The sequence below is a fragment of the Oryctolagus cuniculus genome, chromosome 2, assembly GCF_051225735.1.
Source record: "Oryctolagus cuniculus isolate XC-2025 breed Fujian yellow rabbit chromosome 2, ASM5122573v1, whole genome shotgun sequence".
Classification (NCBI taxonomy): domain Eukaryota; kingdom Metazoa; phylum Chordata; class Mammalia; order Lagomorpha; family Leporidae; genus Oryctolagus; species Oryctolagus cuniculus.
Window position 1 is genome coordinate 196,306,120 of NC_142868.1, and position 11,666 is coordinate 196,317,785.

Sequence of the window (11,666 nt, forward strand, 5' to 3'; positions counted from 1 at the left end):
GCACCTCCCAAACCCTTGCTCTTCTCACCCTCGGGAGCTAACTGTGTAACGGATGAAAACCGCCATTTCCATCCACCCAGTGTTTGGCATAATTGTTCTCTTCTCCACTGCTTTCCATCCGTCTAAATACAGTTCGGTGCGTTTTGTTGTTGTTTGCAGAGCAAACGCATGAAGCGGCAGAGCAGAAACAGGAGGAATAAAAGAAACATCTTTTTTCAAATAAAAAAATCAAAGATTTGGCAAATATTCCTAAACGGCACTTTGTTAACCCTTACCTGCTCCCCGGGCTCTGACACCGACGCCCGCTGCACCAGCGATGCTGTGGCAGGAAGAACTCAGAGCGCCAGGCCTCCGTCTTCCTGGCTTGCCTGGTGTTTGCTGACTGCACACTCCCCTTGCAGCCGCCTACCCGCTGGAAACAATGTGGTAACAGCCCTGCAAATACCCCTTCCTCAATGAGCGACGGTTCTCACCAGGGTCCTGCCCAAGCCTCCACACGGGGAACACAGACAGATTGGCCAGGGCCACCGGGAAGGACAGACCACGCTTGAGGACAGGACCCTGCCCACATCCCCAGGGTCCTGAGTTGTCCGTTGGGCTGGTTTCCCAGTTTGTAAACTATTTCATATCCCAGCTGCTTCCTAAATAACCAGTGGTGGACTTGGATGGGATAAAAATGGGTCCCTACTGTCAAAACAATTCAAATCTAAAAATATGGAAATGCTGCCTAGTTGATGGCCTTTTAGAATTTGTAGGGACTTTTCAGTCAGGGTCCTGACTCCGCCTCGCCTCGCCTCGTGGGTTCAGTCAGGCCAGGGCAGGGCTGAATTCTCGTCCGCTCTCGGAAGCAGTGACATCAAGGATTCTGTTGAGGTTCTAGAACACTTTCGGCTCGTGTCGCCACCCCACTAGAGAAAGTGTCCATTTTCAGACACATCTTCAGAGGTCGGGGCAAACCTTAGCTAAGAACTCAGGGTGACCACACCCCCAGGCCCATCTCTCCAGCCCCTGATCTGGTGACCAGTGCATCCAGGTATGAGGACATGCAGTGTGGTGACACTAGGTGACAAAAAAGAGATCTGACCAAACCCTGGGCGAGTGCTGGAACGTTTGGTTTGTAGGTCAGCGACAGGCTATTTTAGTTGGTCGGTGAACCCAGGATCTGCAGTAGGACAGTTCGTGTAACCGTCTCATGAGAGCTGCTAATATATTTATATATCCTAGTAACTCTTTAGAGCTTGGCTTCGGAAATCTGTGCTATTTATGTTTATACTCAGCTGAGGCATCTGATTTATTTTAAGCAGACTCACCATAAATAATCAGTCACAGCAAATTTTTAAAATCATCGTTTACTTGCACTTCACAATATATCAAACAGGATTTCCAATGCCTTTTGAAAATATATAATACCGTTTTTTTTTTTTTCAAAAGAAGAAATCAGGGTAGAGGGTAAATCAAGGTAGAAAAATAACATGAAACCGGGGGAAGGTCAGACCCTAGACTGAGTGCCGTACTGTCTGTGCCATTTATCGCATCTCATTTTAAAAATAAAACAGCCCAGTCCGCTTTCCTAAAACCGCGGCCGCTTTATCAGGAATCCCCATCTATGCTTCAGCCTGGAAAGTTCTTATCCTTTCATAAACTTTGTTCTTTCTGCCCTGCGTTAGGACATACTCCACTGGCTTCTCCTCCCTCCCCGCACCCCCCCCCCCATTTTTTTTCCAAATTGGCTACCCTCCCTAGTATCCTGAGACAATGAAAAATCACTTGAGCTTTTTTAAACAAATGATGGCGAGGAGCATTTGAGGACTTGGTGGGAGCGTCTCATGTGGGCAAGCTCATGCTTCCAATTTGGGCCTCCGAGAGCAAAAATCAGCTGGCGGCATTCCAGACCCGCCTGACGTCAGCGCGAGAGCGGCGGTATCTTTAGCAGCTCGCTGTGTGCGGTGACACCAAGGGGACTCGGCGTGCTCGGGGGAAGCAGATGGCCTGCCATATGCTTGTGGAGTTGCAGCTTGGCGGGGACAGCAAGACCTTGTGGGAGCCGCTGTGACGCCCGAAGCCCCGCGGCCGCGGCTGATTCTGCCTTTCTGGGGAACGGGCTGTCGTGTGTCCGACGTGCAGCCGGGAGGGCCGGGGGAGAGCAGGGGCGGCCACCTCTCGTCTGCGTTTTAGGTGCTGTGTGGAAGAGGATAAAAACGAAACGTACAAAACCGCAGCACGCTTTAGATGAGCTGTGTGTGTGTGATTTTTACCTGGAGCCACTATAAGTTTGAAAAGCAATCAAATGCACTGGGTAGAACTGTAGGGGTGGGAGAAACACTCAAACCATAGCAGGGACTGAAATTCTAAAACCGGCATTTGCTGAACTTTTAAAAGATACATATTTTTATGTATTTGAGAGGCAGAGAGAGAGAGAGAGGAAGCTCCCATATCTGCTGGTTCGCCCCCCGGATGCCTACAATGGCTGGGGCTGGGCTGGGGCCAGACTGGGTAGTGGAAACCCCATGACTTGAGCCATCGCTGCTGCCTCTGCTGGAGTTGGGAGCCAGCGCTGGGACGTAGCACAGCACTCCCAGGTGGCATACGCAAGTCTTTTTTTAAAGTTTTTTTCCCCTAAGGCAGTGTGATGGAGGGAGAGACATAAAGAAAGAACTTGTACCTGCTGGTTCACTCCCCAGCTGCCCATAATGGCCCTTCACTATAGCTGGTGAAGTTCCGAGCAGGTGCGCGTTCACCGGTGTGGCCCACAGCAGTTCCTGAAGTTGCTGGGCCAATCCCATCCCACCAGTCCTCCCGCAAGGCGGCTCTGCCACTTGTCCACCTCGAGGCACGGTCTACGCCCTCTACCCTTGAATCAGACTCGGGCTTTGCTTGTGACCGATAGAATGTGCAAAAGTGAGGCCCTGTGGCTGCCTTAGAAGGAAGGCAGCTGGGGCCGGTGCTGGGGCACAGTGAGTAAACCCACCGTCTGAAGTGACAGCATCCCATAAGGCGCCAGTTCAAGTCCCGCCTGCTCCACTTCCAATCCAGCTCTCTGCTATGGCCTGGGAAAGCAGCAGAGGATGGCCCAAGTGCATGGGCCCCTGCACCCATGTGGGAGACCCGGAAGAAGCTCGTGGCTTTGGATCAGCCCAGCTCTGGCCGTAGCAGCCATGTGGGGAGTGAGCCAGCAGATGGAAGACCTCCCTCTCCCTCCCCTCCCCCTCCCCTTCCCCCTCCCCTAGCCTTTCAGCTTGGAGGGTTGAATGGAATCCTGGGAAAGAAGAAGTCCGAGAGCCCAAAACCCAGAGCCAAAAACGGCTTGTCCCCAGGGGTCTACACGGCCCCTGACGCGCTCCCTGACCTCTGAGCTTCAGGTTCGTCATCTGGGAAACCGGGCTATCGCATCACATCCCTTGCCTGCAGGGCTATTACGCTGCCAAACGAGGTGCTGAGAGACGCAGGTGCACTGGGCAGAGCTGGGGGCAGCAGACACCAGCTGTCTTCCCACGGAGGAACAAGGAGCGACAAGACGAAAGGTGGGAACCCATCAGGGACACGTAGGACGGTGGCAGGAAAGGCAGAGCAGAAAACAGAGCCGAAGTCCTTTGTGGACATTTTCATTCTTCAGTTGCCATGGTGCTGGCAGACCCAGCTGTCCAAGGTCACCTGTTACGTGGACACAGGGCCTGGCCTGGGCCACGGCACCGCCTCACTGTCCTGCCCTGAAAATCTTGTGCCAGCGACAACTTCTTCTACTTGATTTATTTCTGTGAAAAGCCGAGTTACAGAGAGAGAGAGGGAGAGCCAGAGAGAGACATCTTCCTTCTGCTGATTCACTCCCCAAATGGCTGCAACAGCCAGGGCTGGGCCAGGCCAAAGCCAGGAGCCCGGGACTCCACCCAAACGCTTGGGCCATCCTCCACTGCTTTTCCCAGGCACATTAGCAGGCACCTGGGTCAAAAGTAGAGCAGCCAGGACTTTAGCTGATGCGCCTATGGGATGCCGGGGTCACAGGCGGCAGCTTAACCACCGCACCACGAGGCCACTGGTCCCAGAGTGAGCCCAAATGCGGCTTTGCTTGGAGCAGGCTCACCTGTGGCCGCCGCGCTCCCCTCCCCGGTGGCCTGCGTTCTGAACAAGCCTCTGGTTGCCTGGCAAAGACTCGCTTCCAGCTCAACTTCCGAGAAGCTCCGTTCTTCCTCGGGTCCTCCAACTCCCTTCTGTTTTGGTCCCAACTGTGGCAGCCCAGCCCACCCCGGCCACTCGATGAATGTCAAGGCTGCCAGTCCAGTTCCGACCTGCGTGGCTAAGGAGCCCCTCGGCAACCAGCCAACCCCATCATTTTCCAAGTGAGAAAACCGAGGCCCGGGAGGGAAGCAGGCACACTAGCAGGTGTCACAACAGATCACAGAACGCAGCTCTTCTCCCAGAGAGCTTCCCGCTATCCCGCACCCAGCCTGTGTTCCAGGCCCCCATAGCCGGCTGCCTGCCTGACATCTCCCGATGGGTGACTAATTCCCTTCTGAGACTTAACCTGTCTAAGCAGAACGCGTGAGTCCACCCACTCACCCCAGCGAGGTCCTCCCGCGCCCGGTCTCCCCGCGTTGCCCACTTGCCCGGGCCAAAATCCCAAGGAATGTCTTGGTGCCTTTCTTTCCCTCGCTTCCTACTTCTAATTCACCAGTGAGCCCTGTGGTTCCACCCTCAAAACAGAGGTGGGGCTGGAGCTGGGGCACAGTGGGTTAAGGCTGCCGTCTGCAGCGCCGGCATCCCATATCGGCACCGGTTCAAGTCCCGGCTGCTCCACTTCTGATCCAGCTCTCTGCTATGGCCTGGGATAGCAGTAGAGGATGGCCCAAGTGCTTGGGCTCCTGCACCCACGTGGGAGACCCTGGCTCCTGGCTTGGGATCAGCCCAGTACCGTTGTTGAGGCCATTTGGAGACTGAATCAGCAGATGGAAGACCTCTCTCTCTCTCTCTCCTCCTATGTCTTTCAAATAAATAAAATAAATCTTAAAAAAAAGGGGGGGGGGCATCGAGCCAGCATCTCTCGGCTTCTCATCACACTGATGACCACCTCCCGGCCCCCGGCCCCTCTCCCTCCGTCTTCCACTCCAGCCACCCAGCTTGAATCTCCTCCACACCGGAGCCGGAGCGAAGTTTAAGGCCGTAAATCAGATCACATCACCCTCTCCAAAGTCCTCACGACGTTCTGTAAAACCCCACGCGGAGCCCCTGCCTGCTTCCTGGACCCCGTCTTGTGTTGCTGCTGCCTTAACTCCCCTATCCCAGCCACACTGGCCTTCCTGCTCGTCCAGGAGCACAGGACGCTGGCCTGTCGCCCAGGGCACGTCCCCTTGTTCCCTGTTCTGGTACTGCTGTGTCACTTTATCCAGCTGCCTGGCCCAGTTTATCAAGGAGGGTATGGCCACCCTCCGCCCCCCACTGCTCCACCCCTTTTCCTCGTGCCTTTTCCACGTGAGGTCGTGCCAGGTCTTTCTTCACTTACTTGTTTATTAACTACTGCAGGGACTTAGGCTCGGGGGGATGGATCCTTGTCTTGGCACTCTGCTTTATCCGCTGTGCCCAAAACGACGTCTACCACGTATCACAGTGTCTGTGGTGGTATTGATTCAACAGCCGAGTGGGTGAGTGACTGAATTAGCAAACCAGCACTTCAGACTTGGGCCAATCCAAAATTTCTCGAGCAACAATTGTATGCTTAACATGCCGTAGGTGTACATGTTGCTTCTTCGTCCGTGGTCCCTGTAGAGGCGATTCCTGTCTGTGCGCTGGGCACTGAAGTCCCCGGTCAGCTCCCTGTCTGCCTGTGCCTCAGCCCTCCGCCTTCCCAGCAGAAAGGTGGGTCAGCCGTGGGCAGGGCAGCGTTCCCTCGGAGCTTCTCTCCAGAATCCGTTTTCCTAGTGGACCTGCAGGAAGTCTCTGGGAGGAGGGAATCAAACCTGCAGGGCAGCAGATGGCCAACGTCCATCCTGGGAAGCCTCGGAAAACCGGGGTCCAGAAACAAGTGGAGTGGACTAAAGGGTGGCTGAATTTCACCAGCATCCGCGCTGTTCTTACTCCTGCCGGATTCGGAGAAACTGAGAGATTCTGAGGATCAGAATCGCAGGTGTCAGGCTGGGCTTGCACAGCCTGCGTAAGGTGGGACTGCGTCTGCTCTGTGCACGCTTGCTGTCCATCTGTAGATCCGGGGGTCCCTGACAGCCTTGTCCACAGACAGGGCCAATGTGGTGGCTCCAGATGGTGGTTGCGAATGCCCAGGAGGGGCCAGCGCTGTGGTGTAGCAGGTAAAGCCTCCGCCTGCTGTGCCAGCACTCCACATGGGTGCTGGTTCAAGTCCTGACTGTCCCACTTCCCATCTGGCTCTCTGCTGTAGCCTGCAGTCTGACAATTTTAACTTCACTGAGATGGACTTTCCAGTGAGTTGTAAGGTTCTGTTCACTGCTGGGCTCCAGTCCCTCAAGGCAGCCCTTGAAAACAACCATCGGGGGCCGGTGCTGTGGCACAGCAGATTAAAGCCCTGCGCTGAAGCGCCAGCATCCTATTTGAGCACCAGGTCTGGTCCTAGCTGCTCCTCTTCAGATCCAGCTTTGCTATGGCCTGGAAAAGCAGTAGAAGATGGCCCATGTTCCTGGGCCCCTGAACCCACGTGGGAGACCTGGAAGAAGCTCCTGGCTCTTGGCTTCGGATTGGCACAGCTCCAGCCATTGTGGCCATCTTGGGAGTGAACCAGTGGATGGAAGACCTCTCTCTCTGTCTCTACTTCTCTCTGTAACTCTGTCTTTCAAATAAATAAAATAAATCTTTTAAAAAAAGAAAATAGCCATCGGGCTGGATTGTGGTACTGCAGGTAAAGCCACCGCCTGCGACGCCAGCATCCCATATGGGTGCAGGTTTGAGTCCTGGCTGCTCCACTTTCAATCCGGCTACTTGCTAATGCACCTGGGAAAGTGGCAGAAGATGGCCCAAGTGTTTGGGCCCCTGAACCCACTTGGGAGACCCAGACATAGCTCCTGAGTCCTGGCTTTGCCCTGGCCATTGTGGCCCTCTGGAGAGAAAAGCAGCAGATGGAAGACCTTGCTCTCTTTGTCTCCTCCTCTCTCCCTGTAGCTCTGACTTTCAAATAAGTAAATAAATCTTAAAAAAGAAAATGTCTGCCCATCCAATTCCCCCCACTCCAAGAAGGACCAGCACAGCCAGAGGGAAGGGGGCAGCCCAGTCAGGCGGGTGTTGTATTAGGTCTGGGCAGGGCGTGTGGAGCTCCCTGCTGCATGAGGTTGGGGGGGGGGTGTTTGCTCGAGAGGGCGGGGTAGGACGCTCCCACCCTCCAAAGGCCAGTCTTCACAGCCACATGCCGCGGCCACAGCAGGTCCACTTCCCGTTTGTGACCTCCTGGACTCCCCTACGCCTTTTTTTTTTTTTTTTTTTGTAATAGAAAGACCACTGTTCATGGGGCCTGTGTGGTGGCCTAGCAGGTTAAGCAGCCGCCTGCGACACCAGCAGCCCATATGGGCGCTGGTTCGAGTCCCTGCTGCTCCACTTCTGATCCAGTTCCTTCCTGATGCACTTGGGAAAGCAGCCGAAGACGGCCCAAGTGTTTGGGTCTTTGCCAACCATGTAGGAGACCCAGAAGAAGCTCCTGGCTCCTGGCTTCAGCCTGGCCCAGCCCTGGCTATTTGGGGGATAAACCAGCAAACAGACAATCTCTCTTTATGTCTCTCTATCTCATTCTCTCCATCTGTCTGTATAATGCTTTCAAAAATAAATAAATATTCCAAAAAAAAGTTTGAATCATAGTTCTTGGAGTACCTCCAGGTGAAGGTGTGGGCTGTACCCAGTTGTCTGATAGGCATTGCTGGCTCATGCCAGGTGCAATCCTCTGGCTGCATCCCGCGTCTGGTCATTCCCTCCCTTGAGCTGTTTGCATTGGCTCCACCGCACATCGCTGGATCCTGGCTTAGATGTCGATCCCTAATTGTCATCTAATGTCATAATGTTACACTGTACTGCAGCCTTGAGGCAGGAACTTGCTGGCATGCCAAAGATCGCCTCTCTTCTGCCAATACTCTAAAATGCAGCAGAGACTGCCAAAGAGCCCAGGATGGGCTTCAGGGTTCTCTAGTTAAGGGAGGTTCATGCAGTCTGTGGTGGACTAAAAAGTGATTTTTCTTTGGGCTCCAGAACAGTTTATCCAAACCTCCTGGCTGATTCTCAGGAAAATCGACCTAATTCCAGTGATGTGTGATTTAATGAGGAAGGGCGCTCTAGCTGGGGGCTTAACCAAATCAGGATCGGGGACGTGCACACAGGTCAGCTGCCAAGGTGCTCCAGGGACCCGGGCCCCACCACCCAGGGCCTGAGCCTCCCTGCCCACGGCCACAGGAAATTCAAGAGGATCTCTCAGTCTCTGGATGAGGAACTACACGCGGGGGAGGAGAGTGACATGCAATTAATCATAGTCAGCCGCTGGCATCTGCAGGTTTCCCATCTGTGATTTCAACCAACCAGGGATTGAAAGAATCTGGGGGAAAAAGATCCATCTGTCCTGGACGTGAGAGGCTTTCTCTGGCCATGAGCCTCTGGGCAGTACCGTGGGACCGCTGCTTCATGATATGCGCGTGTGTCACATACTGGAGATGATTGATAGTGTATGGGCGTGTGCTTGGGTTCCATGCCAGTAAGACAGCTCTTTATTTAAGAGGCTTGAGCGTCCTCAGAGTTTGGTACCCCAGGGGGAGCCCCGGAGCCCACCCCGACGGGTACAGACAGACAACTCTATCGGAATAAGTGCATGCTACCGTTGCTAGGTTTTCAAGGGTGGACACTGCCGTGTAGTGGTTCTTTTATGCTCACAAAGCTGATACTAGGTCATGGGTGCATTTTCCAACCTTTAATAGTGTAGAATGGAAGAAAGATACACGCAGGCCCCTGTGGTCGCTCTCTCTGCTCTGCAGATCCAATCGCCTCCTTCTGGGGCTCCCTGTCTCCCGGGCAGGTGAGCAGGAGGCTCGGACACTGGCCAGCCTCGCGCCTCCAGACCCATGGCGCCCAGGGACAGCGCCCAGTGAGCTCCGGGCTTCCAGGCTTCTCTGCTGAAATGCCAGGCCATCTCCTCGGAAGTCACTCGGAGAAAGGGATCCTGCTGAGGCGCAAAAGTGTCCCCCAAGGCTTGTGTGTTGGGAACTGAATCCCCAAACCCCTAAGACGACCATCCTTGCAAGTGGGGCCTTTGGGACATAGTGGGGTGAGCAGAGGTCACGAGGGTGGTGCCCCCCATGGTGGCACTCATGGCTTCATTAGAAGGGAAGAGAACGGGAGGGCGTTGTCCCACAGAGGGTTAAGCCACTGCCTGGGGCGTCTGCATCCCACATTGGAGTGCCTGGGGTCAAGCCCCGCCTCTTCCTCTGACCAACTTCCTGGTGATGTGCATTCTGGGAAGCAGGGGATGATGGCTCGAGTGCGTGGGTTCCTGTCGCCCACAGGGGGGACCTGGATGGAGTTCCTGGCCCCAGCTCCAGCCTGGCCCAGTCCTTGCTGCTGTGGGCATTTGGGGAGTGAACCAGCAGGTGGAAAATCTCTCTGTCTCTCTCTTTCACTCAGCTGCCTTTAAATAAATAAAAATAAACATTTTTTTAAAAAATGGCCTGGCCTTAGGCATTTTGTTACAGCTACGGAAAATGGACTAAACAGCTCCACACTGGAAGCTCTATAAAGCCCCTGGATTGTGTTATCTCTCATGGCACTTCAGCTGCAGCGTTCGTAAGAACACGCTGCTTTTGACGGTGTGTGCTGACCATCATTTTCCTTACTTTACAACAAGGGACTGAGGCAGAGAAGGGGCAAACGGCTGGGCGAGGGCGAGGATGGTCTAGCCTAGCTTCGGATGAGAACCTAAAAAAAAGAGGCGTTTGAGCCCCATCCCAGGGCAGCCCAGACATCGGCATTAAAAGAAATTTAAATAAAATAAAATAAAAAAGCTCTCAGGTGACTGTCATGAGAACATGATTTGGTGGGAAAAACGTTTGAGACGGTTCCACTTCCGCAGAATGAAAGGTACGGGCGGGAGGACGGTTCCGTGCCTTCTCATCACACGCCCATGCCAATGGCAAGACGCTGACACTGTGTGCACGGCTGTTTCCGCATCACGCGGCTCCAAACCGCACTTTGGACTAAAGCCATCCAAGCAGATCACAGCCCCAGAGTGGCCTCTGGTCGCCTCGCTCCCCCATCCCCCACCCTCCGCCTCTGTAGCCCTGACGCTGCACCTGGTCCACCTGGTCCGTGTGGCCCAGAAGTCCCAAGGGCCCGATCCCAGGGACCCTGTGCGCAGGTGCGGACCGGAAACAGAGAGGGGCAGAAAAGTCATCCCAGAAAAGAATCCTTGGGAATCCTGGAGGTGGGAAGCCAGGGGGAATTTCGGCAGTCTTGCTGGACGTGCAGCCGCCAGGCCACTGAACACCACGTCGGGCGGGGCGGACCTGCTGGGTCAGAGGTGCCGACACTTCCACCGCTGGGTCTCCAAGGTGAGGCTCCTGGGGCCCTCTGGGATTCTCCCGGAGCTCCCCCTCCCGCGAACGGCCAACCCTGTGACGGCTGGCGTTGGCAGACGTTCCCTGGGAAGGGAAAGGCGGCTTGCGTGGGGGCGGGTCTGTCGGGGGGTGGACGGGGCTTGGGGCTCACCCCCTGCCCACGTCTTCAGTCGTCCGCACCCACTCCTTCCTTCATTGTGCGTCCCTCCTCTCGTTCTCAAAACTCTGCGGGGAGCAGGTTGGGGCCTTGATGTTCCCACACTGCTTGCTCCTGGATGCTTAGATGAATGAGCGGACGAGCAAGTGCGGAGTGGTCCTGTGACGGGCGCCCCAGGGGCCAGCAAGGAAGAAGCAAGGCCCCCTCCGCCGGCCCCCAAAATAAGCCTAAGGAACACAGAGCACACAGAAGTCAGCGGAGTCAGCGCCCATAGCGCTCGCAGCAGACTTGGGAGTGTCATCGGCGACACGAGCACATTCTAGTTGTCAGGTATGCTGCTGAAAGCTTGTCATACAACGCGTGTGCATTACCTCCTTTCATCCCACCACCCCAGGAGGTGAGAGCCGTCGGCTCCGTTTTCTGGAGGTGAGAGCCGTCGGCTCCGTTTTCTGGAGATGAGAGCCGTCAGCTCCATTTTCCCATGAGGAAAGTGAAGCCGAGGAGTCAGTGGCTCCTGCAAGACTGCAGAGCCGCCGGTGGCCGGGTGAGTCTGGGTTCAGGGCCCAGGCCCGGTGCACGCAGCCGCGCTACTGCTGCCCGTGTGGGTGCATTCAGGCCAGGCTGGCAGCCGCTGCTCCACCCAGCACCCCGAGGCACCCTGAGACCCCCCCCCCCAGTCTCTGATGAGACGTCCTCTGTGGGGAGGGTCCACCGGGCCAGCGGACGCGCAGACAGGCTCTGCCTTCCGGAAAGGGACCTCCCCAAAGGCCCAGACTCTGATATTTTCACTCTCAGTAGGGTGCACTCCTGCGACCACCGGGAAATTCTCCCGTGCAGAGCAGCCAGTGAGGAATCACAGTCGTTTTCTTGAGACTAAAACCAACGCCAGGCTCCAGCGCACCACGGCTTCGCGCAACAGAAGGGTGACATGTTCCGATTTGTTTCCTGAAGGCTTCAGCACCCTGTCCTGAACT

At 55.3% G+C, this 11,666-nt stretch overlaps 1 protein-coding gene across 2 annotated transcripts in view; it reads left to right on the forward strand.

Moving 5' to 3' along the window:
• The window catches only part of E2F6 (E2F transcription factor 6), a 38,297-nt gene extending 30,507 nt beyond the window's left edge, over positions 1-7,790 (forward strand). Inside the window, exons 7-8 of one of the 2 annotated variants that reach the window (XR_016229552.1) lie at positions 160-5,633; positions 5,722-7,790. Coding sequence is in view for 1 of the 2 variants with exons in the window: in XM_089326798.1 (XP_089182924.1) it covers positions 160-200 (41 nt within the window). In the remaining variant the exon portion in view is untranslated. Of the gene's footprint in view, positions 1-159 lie in introns of both variants that reach the window. The other variant, XM_089326798.1, reaches the window with a different exon arrangement.
• Positions 7,791-11,666: the final 3,876 nt, after the last annotated feature.